The sequence below is a fragment of the Miniopterus schreibersii genome, assembly GCF_964146895.1.
Source record: "Miniopterus schreibersii genome assembly, chromosome: 8".
Classification (NCBI taxonomy): domain Eukaryota; kingdom Metazoa; phylum Chordata; class Mammalia; order Chiroptera; family Miniopteridae; genus Miniopterus; species Miniopterus schreibersii.
In genome coordinates, this window is record NC_138109.1 from 13095812 (window position 1) to 13110726 (window position 14915).

The following is a 14915-nucleotide window of genomic DNA, read 5'->3' on the forward strand; positions in this document are numbered from 1 at the left end:
CACTCCGGAGGCTTCTGCTGCCGGAGGATCGTTCTCACCCAGTGAGGGCCCGGGGCCGGTGCCTTGTGCCCAGAGGGTCTTCAGGGCCCACACAGGAAAAGGAGGGGGAGGAAGGGCCGCAGGGCTGAAGCGCAATTAGCATACTCGGAGCTCTACCTTGGTTAAAACAAAAATAACAGTCGACCATTTATTGAGCGTGAACTCCACAGCAGACAGTGTCCAGCGCCTGATAAATACATTATCTCCTTTAACCACGCCAACAAGCCGAGGGATGGGGAGTATAAACGCAATTTTGCAAAGAAGGGGATTTAGGCTTGCCTCAAGCTTGCCCAGGATTTTAGGAACAGCTGGGATCTTAACTCAGGGGCCATAAGGATGCTCCACACCAATATACCACCCTGCTTCCTATCGGCACAGGAGTTGGAAAAAAGAGAAGATATGCCAGACTGTTAGCAGTGGTTATCTCTGAGTGGAGGAATACAGGTGAATTCTAGTGTCTACCTCCAGTTTTTCTGTTCCACATTTTATACATTGTGTTTTACAAACCTGTGTTACTTTTGAAATGAGAAGGGGGAGGAGAGGGAGTAATTTTTAAAAGAGAAAATGACTGGTTCACCTAAAAACAGTATTCTCAAAGTGTGGTCCCTGGACCATCATCATCATCACCTGGGAACTTGTTAGAAATGCAAATTCTCAGCTCCACCCTAGACCAACTGAATCAGAAACTCTGGGTGTAAGACTCAGCAATATGTGTTTTAACTGGCCCTCCAGGTGATTCTGATGCATGTTCAAGTTTAAGAACCATTAGTCTAGAAGACCTGGCAGAGAATTGGGAGTTAGGAGGTTCCCAGATCCACTGCTGACCTGCAGTGTAGTTGCTGAGTCAGCAGGCTGAGAACTTGGCTACTGGGTTTGAGCCCAGCTCTGCCACTTATAGACTGGGTGACTTTTGGATGAACTCCTTAACCTCTTGAAGTGTCAGTTTCTGCATTTGTAAAATGACAGTAATAGCACCCACCTCCCATGGGCATGTATGATGATGAAAAGGCACAGGGCCTGACACTGTTAAATAATGTTCCTTTTCCTTCCCTTGTCTTCCCTTCCCTCTCTGAAATTCAGCTTTTCCATTTGTAAAATGGAGCAAATAATCTTAGCTGGCTGCCTCCCTCTCTCTATTCCTTTTGCCTCCTCAAAGGGTCAGAGCAAATAATCTAGTGAACGTTCTGAAGGGAAATTGTCTCCCCAATATTCGGGGTTAGTTCACTGGGCCTTCGTAGGAGGTCAGCAAGAATTGGGAACTTTTGAGGGCAGAGACAGTGTGGCATTTACCTTTGTGTTCCAGTTCCTAGCACAGGGCCTGTTACAGAGTAACCCTCAGTGAATGTTTTGAAATGAATCAGTGAGTGAATGAGTGAAAGGATGTGGCATCCTGGGTTTAGAGGTAGATTTCAACGTCTTTCACAACTTTACTGAACAATAGAGAAAAAAATAGGAAAATTGGACAGAAAACCAAGAGGAAAATAGAGCACAAAAGAAAAATTCCCATAGAAAGAATTTTTCAAAAGGAAAATGAGTTTCTTGTATAATTAGAAAATGGCACATAATTAATCTACATGCAACTAGAAGCGTTGACTGGAGCCTGACCGCCGTCAACTTGCCCACCTGGATCCAGATGATGAAGCTGGCAGTGCTTGCCCCTCTTATCTAGGAATCTCCAAGCATCAGGTCTCCTGCCACTAGGAAGAGATGATCCCATTTATAGGTGGGAGAAAGTGAGGCAGCGAGTTGCCATGCAATATGCTGGGGGCTACCCCACAAAGTATTCGTAATAATAATAATAGTTCACATTATTATGTGCTGGCACTATGCTGATTACCTGCATTATCTCATTGCATTTTCCAAGTGATACCTCACAGAGTTGTTGTAAAGATTAAATAAAACAATGACTAGAAATTGTTGAGCCAGCACCTGGCACTTGGTAAACCCTCAATGAACAGTAGCTATCATAATAATTCTATGAGGTTAGTACTCTCATCTTTCCCCATTTTACAGGTAAAAAACAACAACTGAGGCACAGAGAGATCAAGTTGCATAGTCACACAGCTAGTAATAGCAAAGTGGGAACCTGGGGCTGTGTAGCTCTGGGCTGCCCCCCATAACCATGAATTGATACCATCTCATTCAAACTGGAATCACTGCACAGCCATGCTCTATGCTTCGCCATTTCCTCACTGAAGACCCCACATGAGCCCCTAGCATGTAACAAGGCACATTTCACAACCTGTGCACCCAGAAACCAGATGGGCCAGAGAACCCTGGAGCACTCCTGTCATGCTCAGGGAACACCTTGCATGGGGCTGACTGAAAAATGATTCCTCTTTGAGCAGTTGTGCCAGGGCCTCCCTGTGGGTAATTAGTGAGTGTGATTGATCACTGCTGATGAGACTGGGTGGCTCACAACAGGGTTTGGCAAGTCATTGGGTGTATCTGTGTGTCAACACCCAGCTCAGGTGACCCCTGGAACTCTTCCTCCTCAGGTTGGAGGGCGGTGGGGTCCAACTTGCTGGACCTCCTTGGGTGGGGCTTGAGGCCACCCCCTTGGTGGTGAGTTTTCTTCCTCCTCCTGCAAAATTGAGTAAGAGTCTTTCCTTTTCCATCTCTGAATCATTGAGATGGCTTTGAGATACAGCAGTGATTGAACTAAGTACTTGGATAGGAAGCTAAGAGACTTGAGAACCAATCCTGTTATATCCTTAGGCAAGTCACACCTTCTCTCTGAGATGAGATTTCTAAGGTCTCTCGGTTCCCTAAATTGCTAGGATTCTAACAAAAGGAAATGAAACCAAAAGGCCTCAACTAATGGCTGAGACATTTACTTAGTCTTACTGGGAGTTTTAAGCGACTCAGCCAGAAAGCAGTGGGCATTTAGAATCCAAAGGGACTTGTTGGGATGAAACCCCACTTCACCATGTAGGTGACCTTTGGTGCTTAGATTGATGCATGTTGGAGTCTGAGACTAAGAGTAGGACTGGACATGGACCACACGCCTCCAGTGCTGTGGGTCCGGAATGAACTTTGGGGGGGAAAGAGGCTGCATCCACATTAGAGCCCCTGCTTGGGCAGTTTGCACATTTTCACAAGCTGAAGCTAGGAGGCCTCAGGAAGTGAGGCCTATCCGGTAGATGGCCACGCTCCTCTCTCTTGATTTTGTATTCAATCCTCTCTTGGAAGAGAAGCCAGACCAGGGACAATCTGAGGAAGCAGCCTGTGAAGGTTCTCGGGCTGGAAGCCAGAGACCTCTGTTCTAGGCTTGATGCCATGAGATACCAGCTGGGTGACCTTAGGCAAGCCAGTGGCCTCTGTGTGGCTCAGTCTTTCCTACTATCAAATGGAGGTAGTCATACCTTCCCTCCCTACCTTACAGGGGCATTGCAGGATCAGAGGTGATGACAGATGTATGAGAAACACATTGAAAAATATAACATACTATGCAAATGTGAGGGATTATCAAATCTCAGACTTGGGTTTCCTCCTCAGTGGGCTGGCCTGCCTTGAAACAAGGCAACATATGCAAAGGACCTGGCTCACACCTGACACATAATAGGCGAATAAGCTCTGGGAGCTGTCCAGGCCTATGCCTTTGATCTTGCCTTTCCTCTCATCTGGAAGATCCAAAGTCCTCCCCACTCACCTCCATGCTCCCTCTTCCCCTCTAGCCATTTTTTCTTTTTCTTTTTTTTTTTAAATATATCTTTATTGATTTCAAAGAAAGGAAAGGAGAGGGAGAGAGAGAGATAGAAACATCAGTGATGAGAGAGTCATTGATCGAGCCCACAACCCGGGCATGTGCCCTGACCGGGAATCGAACCCTGATCGCCTGGATCCTAGGTTGATGCTCAACCGCTGAGCCATGCCTGGCCGGGCCCCTCTTGCCATTTTCTCAACCAATATCCAGTCACTCCCCAGAGTTCAGGGAGTCAGAAGTCCTCCTGTTACTTTTTCTTCATAGCTTTCTTCACCTATCTGATATTAGTTGTTTGTTTTTGTGGTCATGTCTGTCATGTTGCCACTAAAATGCAATATCTGTGACTGCAGGAATGGCCTTATTGTCTTGTTCACCTAGGACAAGACCTGGCACATAGTAGTAACTTGATAACTGTTTGTTAAAAGTGAGGGATGGGTGGTTAGATTAATGGATGCCTACCAGAATTATTATTTTTTTCCTCTCTTCTACATCCGTTCTTGGAAACTAGTGGTTTGATGGAAAAGTGTCTAGTCATGGAGTTATTTCCCAGGCCAGGACCCAGGAGGTTTGGCCTTATAACTCATTGGCCAGTACCCTGGAACAGGTCACCTGTTGTCTATTTCCTGGTCTATAAAATAGAGATAATAATACATCATGCATGTTGAGAGGCTCCACAAGATAATGAATGTGAAAGTCAAGGCAAGGGGTTATTACATGTCTCTTTTGTTTTTCACACACAACCTGGTTCACAGGAGGCTTGGGGAAGATGTTAATTTAAGAACCTCAGGCAGAGTCTCCCCTTTACTCTCATTTGGGGGTTCTGAGATGATGATGGTGGTGACGATAGCTATTATTTACTGAGCGATTATTCTCGGGCAGGCTCTAGGCTAAGCACATTTCTTACGTTAATGCACTTAATTCTCCTAACAACCCCTGAGATTAGCCCCACTCTAAAGTAGCCAGTCCTGGTGACTCCATCATATGACTGTGTGCTAATTTTCTTCACAGCACTTATCACTGACTAAAATTAACTTACTTACCTACTTGTTATGGTCTGTCTTCCCAATTAGACTGTAAGTTTCGTGGGAGCAGAGCCTTATCTGTCTTGTTCTTGGCTGCTTCCCCAGTGCCTAGAAGAGTCCCTGACTGGCCCACAGAAGACACTCTATAGACCCATTTAACAGATGGAAAAATGGCTCACAGAGGGGCTGAGTGCCTTACCCGAGGACACACAGTTACCTGGGTCTGTCAGGCTATGACTCTAGTCCCACTTCCTCCCATGGTGCTGTGCCCTGCTAGAGATCTGATGTCAAGAAGGTTGCCCAGGGCCAAGTCCTCTCCCCATCCCCTCTACCTCATTCCCTTTTTACCTTCTGATAGCTGAGGAGTTCTGCCTTGGACAGGGACACCAACAGAGAATTTGTGGAAGCCGCATAGAATGGGAGTTATCTGGTTTCCCCTCTTTGTTCTGGCTCTGTCACCCATGAGTAGGTCTCACTCCTTAGAACCCTTTTCATGGCTCTTACCCACTGGGCCCTCAACCCTTAATTCCAACTTTTAAGAGAACAAGTTCTTGGATTTCAGGATTTGGCACATAAGGCAATGTTAACCTTATCCATAGCCAAGACTTTCTAGAAGTCAGTGATTAGTCTTTGAACATAAAGTTGATTGGTGGCATGAGCAGGCACTGGGGCCAGGACACTTCAGCTTCAGCTTCTGGCCAGTAACTCTCGCTTTCTCACTTAGTCCCTCCAGCCCTATATGGTTGGGAAATCCCTTTTATGCAGTAGAGGATTGGTTCAGTGTATTCAGAGGAGGGGAATTTCCACAATAGGAAAGGCATCTAGAAAGACGTTTGGGGTTAAGAGCTGCATCTTAAAATCCAACAGATCCAGGTTCAATTTAGCCTCCACCACTTACTAGCTGAGTGACCCTGAGCAGATAATATCACCTGTTTGGGTCTCCGTGTCCCTAATAGCTATCTCTCAGGACTATTGTGCAGTGTGGAAGAGATGACACAGAAAAACAGTTGACACCATGTCTGCATGTGGTAAATGCTTAAGGCATGGCAGCTGCTGTGTATCAAGGAATCAGACTCTGGGATCACGACAGGGTATACAGGAGACTCCTATAGGCCAGTAAAGCCTCCCAAGCAAACAATAAACATTGTCTGTTCTTTTGTTTCTGATGTGACTTTATCATTGTCTTTAAAATTTAACTTTTAAATACGATAAGATAACCAGTAGCTCATCAAAGCTGATAATAATCATTCTACTGGAGTCAGCAAATTGGGGATCTAGGCCCAGATCTGCCACTGACTTGCAGGGTGGTCATGTCTTGTAGCACTTTTCAGCACCTTGATGTCTAGCTCCAAGCTGGGCCCAGAGCACAGTAATGGCTCAAATGTATTAAGCACTTGTTATGTGCCAGAAACAGTTCTAAGCATTTTTCATGTGGCGGTGCTCTCAATCCTCATAACTCTACAGGGTAGGTGCTTTTATTAGACTCATTTTACAAACAAAGAGCAATGCTTAGCACTGCGGGTCCCAACTGACCAAGAGGGTGGGGTCGACAAGGCCTTTCACTGTTTCCCCATGCCCCTTTGGTTTGGGTGCTCCCTTTAGCCTGGGGCTCGGAGGGATGGTGGCAGCCACCCTGGGTTTGCTCTGTAAGTTCCTCTAAACCCAGGCCCAGGAGGCAGCTAGGAGGGGCCTCTTCTCACCTCTCCATCTTGAGGCCCTTGATTTATAGCAGCAGAAACTCGGGGTGTGCCTCCTTCTCCACACCCCTAGAGCAGGCAGGTTTCTGTCATTTCTCTTTTTTGTGTGACAGCTGCCTCTCCCTCCCTGCCTCTCAAAGCCCAAGGGCCCGCACCCTGGGGCCCAGTGGGATGGGAGACGTCCCCTGGATGAAGCCCGTGGGAGAGCTGCTGCCCACGGCCTGCCTGGGTGGAGCCTGGCTGCTGCTCCCACTCTGTGTCTGAGAATGTAGGCCTGAGCTGCAGGGCAACAGGAAGGTACTTCCTGTGACAGGATTTGCCCACCTCCCAGTCTGCCACAGTGCCTGAAATCCCACCACTAAAGCGTTTTTCTGCTGTGGTAAGAACTGCCCTCTCATATTATGGTAAAGCGGTGTGGCTTAGTGGAAAGTATGTGGCTTCTGTACTAGACAAGCCTGGGATTAAATCCAGGCTGTGTCATGGACTAGCAGAGTGATCTTGGGCATTTTCTTATCTTCTCCAAGTCTCTGTTTTCTTCATCTATAAAATAAAGCAAATGGTCCTTACCTTGAAGTGTTCTTGTAAGGAACAGAGTTAATGAATGGAGAGCATTCAGTAAATAGCGGCTGATGTTGCTCCCACGTCCCTAACATGAGTGAGTCTACCAGGCTCACTAGAAAGGGGAGCACTGGAGACCAGGAGAACAGTCAGTGGCCACTTCATCTCTGGGGCCCATTTTCCTGGCCTGGCTGTCCCCATCTTCTCACTTACCACTGTCCTTTACATACTCTTTGCTCTAAAATAAACACAAACAGAACTTTCCCACCTCGATGCCTTTGCTCACAAATAAGAGCACGTTCTATAACAGCGATTCTCAAAGTATGGCTCCCAGACTACACGCATCAGCAATACCAGGGAACTTGTTAGAAAAGCAAGTTCTCAGCCACTCCAGACCTACTGAATCAGAAACTCTAAGTGTAGGGCCCAGAAATCCGTATTTTAACAAGCCTTCCAGGTTATTCTGATGTGACTGAAGTTCAAGACCACTATTCTGTATTACAGCATCATCCTACTCCAGCTTGGTATTGGCCCAAAACATCTAGCTCCAGAATTCAGGTGCATTCTACTGCCCCCAAACTGCCTAAAGTGGTAGAAGGAGTTTCGTGTTTTCAAGGCTGGTTACTCCCTGAATTCTTGGGCTTTGGCCTGAGGCTGGCATTCATGCACCTTCTTATGGGACAGCCTAATTTGACCCTCCTTACTTGCCTTCCAGTTTCAGGTCTGTGAGGCTCCTAAAGAATGACCCTGTCAACTTCCAGAAGTTCCCCTACACTAATGAGGACGAGGCCTGGAAGACCTACCTGGAAAACCCCTTGACGGCCGCCACAAAAGCCATGATGAGGGTCAACGGGGATGACGATGGCGTGGCAGCCCTGAGCTTCCTCTATGACTACTACATGGTGCGTCAGCCCCCGGGCATGCCCTGCTCTGAAGGGACGTGCACTCTCACTTTCAGGCCTACGGCTCCATGGCCTGTGACACCCGAAACCATCACCATGTTCTTTCTCACCCTCGGCCTTTGCACATGCTGCTCCCTATGCCTGGCACCCTCCCTTTTCCTGTGGCTAAACCCTGCTCTCAACTTCAGGTCTCAGCCTCAATGCCCTCTCATTCATTCATGAAATGGGGGTAGGCTTTCTTGGGTCTCCCATTCTGAGCCTTCTCTGGACACCTTCAGCAACTACAGTCATCATCCATGACTCTGTGTTTAGGAACTTGCTATTTGTGCAATTATTTCTTCATCTGCCCCATGAAGGTCCTGGAGGTCAGGAACTATGTTGTGATCATTACTGAATCCCCAGCTCCACATACTGCCTGCCACACAGTTCTCAGTACATACTGATGGAATGGATCAGTGCCTCAGCCACACTCTGTCACAGCAACACCCCCAACCTGCCATCTTCTTTCTGCCTGCCCTTGTCCCTTAGTTCATCCCAGTTGCCCTGTCAGCCCCACCTGCCTATTTGAATCCCACTGCCAAAAACATGCCTTCTGCTCTTGAACCCATTCCCTTCCTTCAGGGCCCCTCCCAAGGCCCACCTTCTCTTGGAAGCAATCCTGCCACATCACCTCTGCCTCTCCTGCCTTACTGTCCTCATACCCTTGCTGCCATTATATGCACTGCAATACCTTCTGACAGACTATCTTTTATTACCAATCTCTGATAGTTTCCAGGGCCTCGGCCTTGACTCTGGGAAAGTGTCAGTTACTGAGAACAAGAATTGGGCCCTCCCAGTTCTGATAAGTGGGCTCGAACCAGCTAGCAATCACAAATATATAACACATATGACATCACCCCCACCCTGTCCACCACCAGTTCCAGACATTGCTAGAGGACTGCAGCCTGCATTCCCACTGAGGTACATGAAGCCACAGAATCTTTTTATTTATTTGTTTGTTTGTTTGTTTTTATACTTTGCAGCTTTTCCAAGTTTTTTTAAAATTATTTTTAAAAATTTATCTTTATTGTTGAAAGTATTACAGATGTCTCCTTTTCCCCCCCATCGATCCCCTCCACTCGACATCTGTTCCAACCCCCACCACAGAATCTTTTTAAACCCAGGCAACCCCTATCCAGTTTTCTGAGTTGTCACATGACAGCAAACTTTCTTGCTATCCCTGAGCTGGGCAATTGCTCCAAGAGACTTTCCCAAATTTGAGGATGGGGGATATGAATAGCTAGTTGTTGAGATAACTGGCTCTGAATTTAAAGATTTAAAGCCATCTTATAATTAAGTCCTCAAATTCGCTGACCCAAGCAGTATTTTATCTACCCTCCCACAAGAAGTAAGGCAAATTGTAACTTTAGATGCCAAGGGGAGAAATGGTCCCAGATATGAGAAGGCCCCAAATGATCTCTCTGGCTTTGGTTCTCATCCTGCACCTTACCTTGTCCCCAGCCGACCAATAGCATCCTGATAGCATCTAGCCCAGGCTGATGGAAAAGAAATTTGAATTGGTCGCCTCAGCTGGAGACATGATAGGAGACGGAATTCTACGTCTGGGTTTAAACATCAGTCTGGTATTTACAGCTTAAGGTTAAACCATAAAATAAAATCCAGCACCACCTCCCATGGGTGATAGGCCATTCCCAGGGCCAGAATGGGGGTACAGACTCTGAAGGTGACATGTGGAGTGGTTTATTGAAATATAGTGTCCTGGTGAGATATAACCACCCCTGCCATTGCATCCCAGAGCACTGTGGATGCAGAGCAGTCCTATGGATAGTCTAACAGTGTGGAAAGAGCACCAAGTTGGGAGTCTGAGATCTGGTTCTGCAATGTGGCTTTGGGCAACATAGTCCTAAAGGCTGCCACTTACCGTTTCTTCCTGGTTGCCAGGCACTATGCCAGGCGCCTTCCCTCATGCTCTCCATGGAGTGTGATTAAGGGCCAGGTGTTGGAGTAACTAGACTGGGTTGCAGACCTGGTTCTGGCTTTATTAGCCTTAGGGAGAAGTGACCTGGATGCTCTAAGATACAACAATATTATAATTAGAATCATGAAAGGTAACATTTATGTAGTACTCTCCGTGTGCTAGGTGCTGGTCTAAGCACTCTCATCAATCCCTGAGGCTGGTATTACTGTTATTATCCCTGTTTTACAGATGACAGTCAGCTACAAAGAGGTTAAGGGACTTTCCCAAGGTCACACAGCCAGTATGTAGCAGGTCTAGGAATCAAACCCAAGAAATCTGGATTCAAAGTCCATGTAGGTGTTATAACACCCATTTGACATATGAAGAAACTGAGTCTCAGGAAGATGCAGTTGTTTATCCAAAACACAAAGCATGTCAAAGTGATAAAGCTAGGACTTGAGCCAAGCCTGCCTGACCCCCACATTCCAAGATTTCTAACTGCTAACCTTGGGGTGCGTCTCCCACTCCAACATGGGGCACTTCCCCCACTCCAACTTGGGGCTCAAACTAAGTGATGGCTAGGGCTCCTGCCAAGTCAGAGTCCTGGCGACTTTCTCCCAGGGACCAAGGTTGCTGCCCTACCTGACCAAGTGCGCAGGAACAGACTGAGGTTCCTAACAGCAAGATCTTACCCAAGAGCCAGGCATAATCCTTCCTTCCTCTCCTCTCAGGGTCCCAAGGAGAAGCGGATACTGTCCTCCGGCACCGGGGGCCGCAACGACCAAGGAAAGAGGTGAGGCTCACTCATACCACCATCTCTGCCACTCTGCCCTTCCCACCTTCACTCCATCTTAGACACTGGGCGCAGACAGCACAGTGCTTAGGGGCCCACAAAAGTATTTATTTATTTTTCAATCCTCATCCGAGGATATGTTTATTGATTTATTGAAGGGAGAGAGAGAGAGAGAGAGAGAGAGAGAGAAACATCAATGTGAGAGAAACATGGATCAGTTGCCTCCTGTCCCTGCCCCAACCAGGGATCGAACCTGCAACCCAGGTATGTATCCTGACCGGAAATCAGACCTGCAACCTTTTCGGTGCACAGGACGACGCTCCAACCAACTGAACCACCCAGCCGGGCACCCACAAAAGTATTTAATGCCTTTTAAAATCAAAAGGAAAAAATATATAATCCAACCTGGGTTATATTTATTTTTATACCACTGCAATTGTAAAAGTTATTTTAAAATCTTTTTTAAGGAAAAGGGGACCTGTGAAGGCAAGATAGACTAGGGCTGACAAAAATCAAGAGGCCCTATTTCACACACACACACACACACACACACACACACACACACACACACACACAGATGCCTGCAGGGCTTGTGGGCTGGAGTTTACTGAAAACAAACTTCAAAGCCATAGCAGTGGAAAAGCCCTGAAGGCAGCTTTTCCCAAAACCTTCTGCCAGGCAGCCTCTTGGGGAGGGGACCCCGGCTCTTGTACTTCTTTCCCCTGGCTCTCTTGGGCCTCTGCCTGGCATTAGGGCCTCAGGGCATGGATGTTCTGTGGGTATGGCCAGGTAGGCACTGGAAGCTCCCTGCTGGTCCTCTGGTGGGAAACCCAGGTTCCTCTCTGCCTTCAAAAAAATCCAAACTGCGGAGGCTCCAGCAGCTGGCACAGTGCCCCTCCACTGCTAGGAACAGTGGGCTTTGGTGCATGGGGACTTTTCTCAAAATGAACTTTTATAAGTGTTGTTAGCTTTCCTGATAATAAAAGTGATACTTGCTTGTTGTAAAATATTCCAACTCTATAGAAATGTAAAAAGTAAAAGTTTCCTGTCATCCTGCTTCTCTGCCTCCCTTAAAGTTTGGGATCTATCCTTCCAGACCTTTTCCTCAGCACACATTAACTGTACTCACAGATGCGTACTCCCGCACACACCCAGGGATGACACAGTGGCTGTTTCAAAGTGGGGACATTTAACCCTGGCTAAGAAATAAATGAACTTTCAGCTTTTAAAATCACCAAGCACTGTAATGGATAAAGCAGCCCTGAGCCTGTACTTGGTTCCATTTTTGACCCCCTCCTCCCTGCTCATCCCTATGACAAATTGGCCTCCTCCATGTCTTTTTTCATGCAAGGACCTAAACATTACATCGGACTAAAGAAGGTCATTGTGCCAGTGTGAGGGTCACCCTCCAATCCCACTGTGGACCCCCTGCCCCCTCAGAAAGAAGAGGTGCACTCACTCTGCCTCCTCTCTTTCCCCAGATACTACCATGGCATGGACTATGAGATGGACCTCACCCCCCTTGAAAGTCCCACGCACCTCATGAAATTCCTGACAGAGAACGTGTCTGGAAGCCCAGAGTACCCAGATGTGCTCAAGAAGAATAACCTGATGAGCTTGGAGGTGGCCATGCCCTCCCCCAGCAAGGCAGCTCCCCTCCCTGCCGGCCCCAGCAAGCTGGAAGCTGGCTCTGTGGACAGCTACCTGCTGCCCACCAGTGATGTATACGATAACGGCTCCCTCAACTCCCTGTTTGACAGCATCCATGGGGTACCGCCCACACAGCGCTGGCAGCCAGACAGTACCTTCAAGGATGACCCGCAGGAGGTGAGGGCCCACCCCTCTGCCCCTCAGTGTCTCTCCGGAAACATGCACACGTGCAGAAGGCGAAGAGATGGTGGGGAAGTCAGAGCTCTGGAGTCCTTTGGCGAGGGTCCTGGAGCTGAGGCAGGGTTGCTGTGTCCTGTTGTTCCGGCTGTGCGCCGCACACCTGCACAGCTGCATGCAGCAGCCTTGGCTGAGGCCCCAACAGCCCAAACATGCTCATCTATTCCCTTTGACTGTGTTTCTCTGCAGTCGCTGCTCTTCCCAGATATCCTGAAAACGTCCCCGGAACCCCCGTGTCCAGAAGACTATCCCAGCCCCAAGAGGTAACTCAGTCCCTGTGAACCCTTGGCCACCTGGGCAGTGGGCAGGGGGCTGAAGACAGAGCCTCACACTGTTCCAAGCAGGCAAATCAATGAATGAAGATTGGAGAGTGAAGCTATACGATAGAAAAGGCATAAAGAGAATGGCTTCTACCTCCCTTTCCTGGGCTCAGATCTCAGCACCCTGTTAGAAAACCAGGGCTCTGTTGCCCCTAGTGTCCCCTGTGGCCTTGTCACCCCTCAGAGGTTTCTCTGGATTTCAGTATTTATTATTCAGCAGGACTGGGGCTCAACAAAGCCATTAAATAGAACCCCCAAAATTATGGAAACCAAGACTCAGGGAAGTAAGGTGATTTACCAAGGACACACAGCAAGTCCGCAGCAGAACCTCAGGCTTCCTGTCCCACTGGCCTCTGGGATGCTTTTGCCTGGGAGCCCAGTCTCACTATCCTCTCCCTCCTCCTCACAGTGACTTTGAGTATACCCTGGGCTCCCCCAAAGCCATCCACATCAAGTCAGGCGAGTCACCCATGGCCTACCTCAACAAGGGCCAGTTCTACCCCATCACCCTACGGACCCCAGCGGGAGGCAAAGGCCTTGCCTTGTCCTCCAACAAAGTCAAGGTGCGTTGGCCCTGGAGCAGCTTGGGAAGGGGAAGGGAATGGTCAGGTCAGCCCTGCCTGCCAGGGGCCCAGGGAGAGGGTTCAGTTGGATAACTGCCCGTTGCAATGGAGTGGGGGAAACTGAGGCAAAAGGGCAGGGCCACTGGAGCCAGGCTCAGGGAAGGAACCCACATGGGGGCCTTTCCCAAGGCTGGGCGTCACAGCAACCATTGTGCTTGCAGAGTGTGGTGATGGTTGTCTTTGACAATGAGAAGGTCCCGGTAGAGCAGCTGCGGTTCTGGAAGCACTGGCATTCCCGGCAGCCCACTGCCAAGCAGCGGGTCATCGACGTTGGTGAGAGCCCGCCCAAGCCCCGTCCTAGCCTCCCTCCCTCCCCTTACTCTCTCTCCCACCCACACACACCCCGTAGTCAGGCCTTTCTTGCTGTGTCCCTTTCCCCAGCCCCCTCTGACCTCTGAAGGACTTAGTTCTGACCCTGGTTGCCTGCCTGGTCCTGTCTCCCAGTCAAAATCTGTGGAGTTTGCAGGGATTTGCATCTGCTGTCTGGAAGCAGTGGTCTCTTTTCTGTGTTGCTTTGGGATGAACAGGGCTTTGGGGATCCCAGCTGTGTCAGATAAATAGGCCCCTGGGATGCAGGCCTGCTCTCTCCATCAGGGGCCTTAGAGGACTGAGACACAGATGCCTAAGATAACAGTGCAGGCTGCTGGGATGCAGGCTTTGCCAGAAGGTGGGGGGCAGGAGTAGGCCCTGTGTGTGCCACCTTGTCCCTATCCCAGGCCCTGAGATGGGTGGGAGAAACAGGCCATGTTCAGGTCTCCAGGTTCTGGCTCTGTCACTCTCTTCCTGGTGTGTGGTCTGTTACCTCTCCTTCCTGAGCCTCAGTTTCTTCAACTGTCAAATGGAACAAGGCCAGCTGCCCTGCTTGCCCACAGTGTTGCTCTGCCTTGGAGCAATGCATACGGGAGACCATGATACAGACAGGGACGATTCTTATCTGAGAGGCTAGAGCACAGAGTGGTTAGGAGCCTGGGTTCAAGAGCCAGACAAAGCTGAGCTCCGCTCCTTGCTTTGCCTTTTATTAGTTGTGTGACTCAGAGCAAGTGACTAAACTTCTCGGAGCTTCATTTTCCTCATGTGTAAGTTGAATATTCATAGTGTCATTCGTGAGGATTAACTAAGGCCTTGCCATATTGTATGTGTTCCTAAATGGTAGTAATACTACCATTTGTTCGATAGTAATAGTTCAGTGGTTCAGAATTTGTAGTACTGGTACCACTGCTATTAGTACCACTATTACTACTACTGCTGCTGTTACTACTGCCTTAGCTGAGCAATCTCCTAAATCACAGTCTCAATGAAAGTATAACCTTCACCCAAAACAATGAAGGCCTTGGCCTACTTGGCAAAGTTAGGGATTCCCTCCGGGGTCTAGGCAAATCTGCTACCCAGGCTGGACCTCAGTTTCCCCACC

General features: G+C 48.5%; 1 protein-coding gene across 2 annotated transcripts in view; it reads left to right on the forward strand.

The window, feature by feature from the left end:
• The window catches only part of GRHL3 (grainyhead like transcription factor 3), a 34654-nt gene that overhangs the window by 3305 nt on the left and 16434 nt on the right, over window positions 1–14915 (forward strand). For both annotated transcript variants that reach the window (XM_081146143.1, XM_081146144.1), the window contains exons 2-7: window positions 7738–7924; window positions 10613–10674; window positions 12156–12501; window positions 12751–12824; window positions 13291–13444; window positions 13666–13777. In XM_081146143.1, coding sequence (XP_081002269.1) covers window positions 7738–7924; window positions 10613–10674; window positions 12156–12501; window positions 12751–12824; window positions 13291–13444; window positions 13666–13777 — 935 coding nt within the window. The remainder of the gene's footprint in view (window positions 1–7737; window positions 7925–10612; window positions 10675–12155; window positions 12502–12750; window positions 12825–13290; window positions 13445–13665; window positions 13778–14915) is intronic.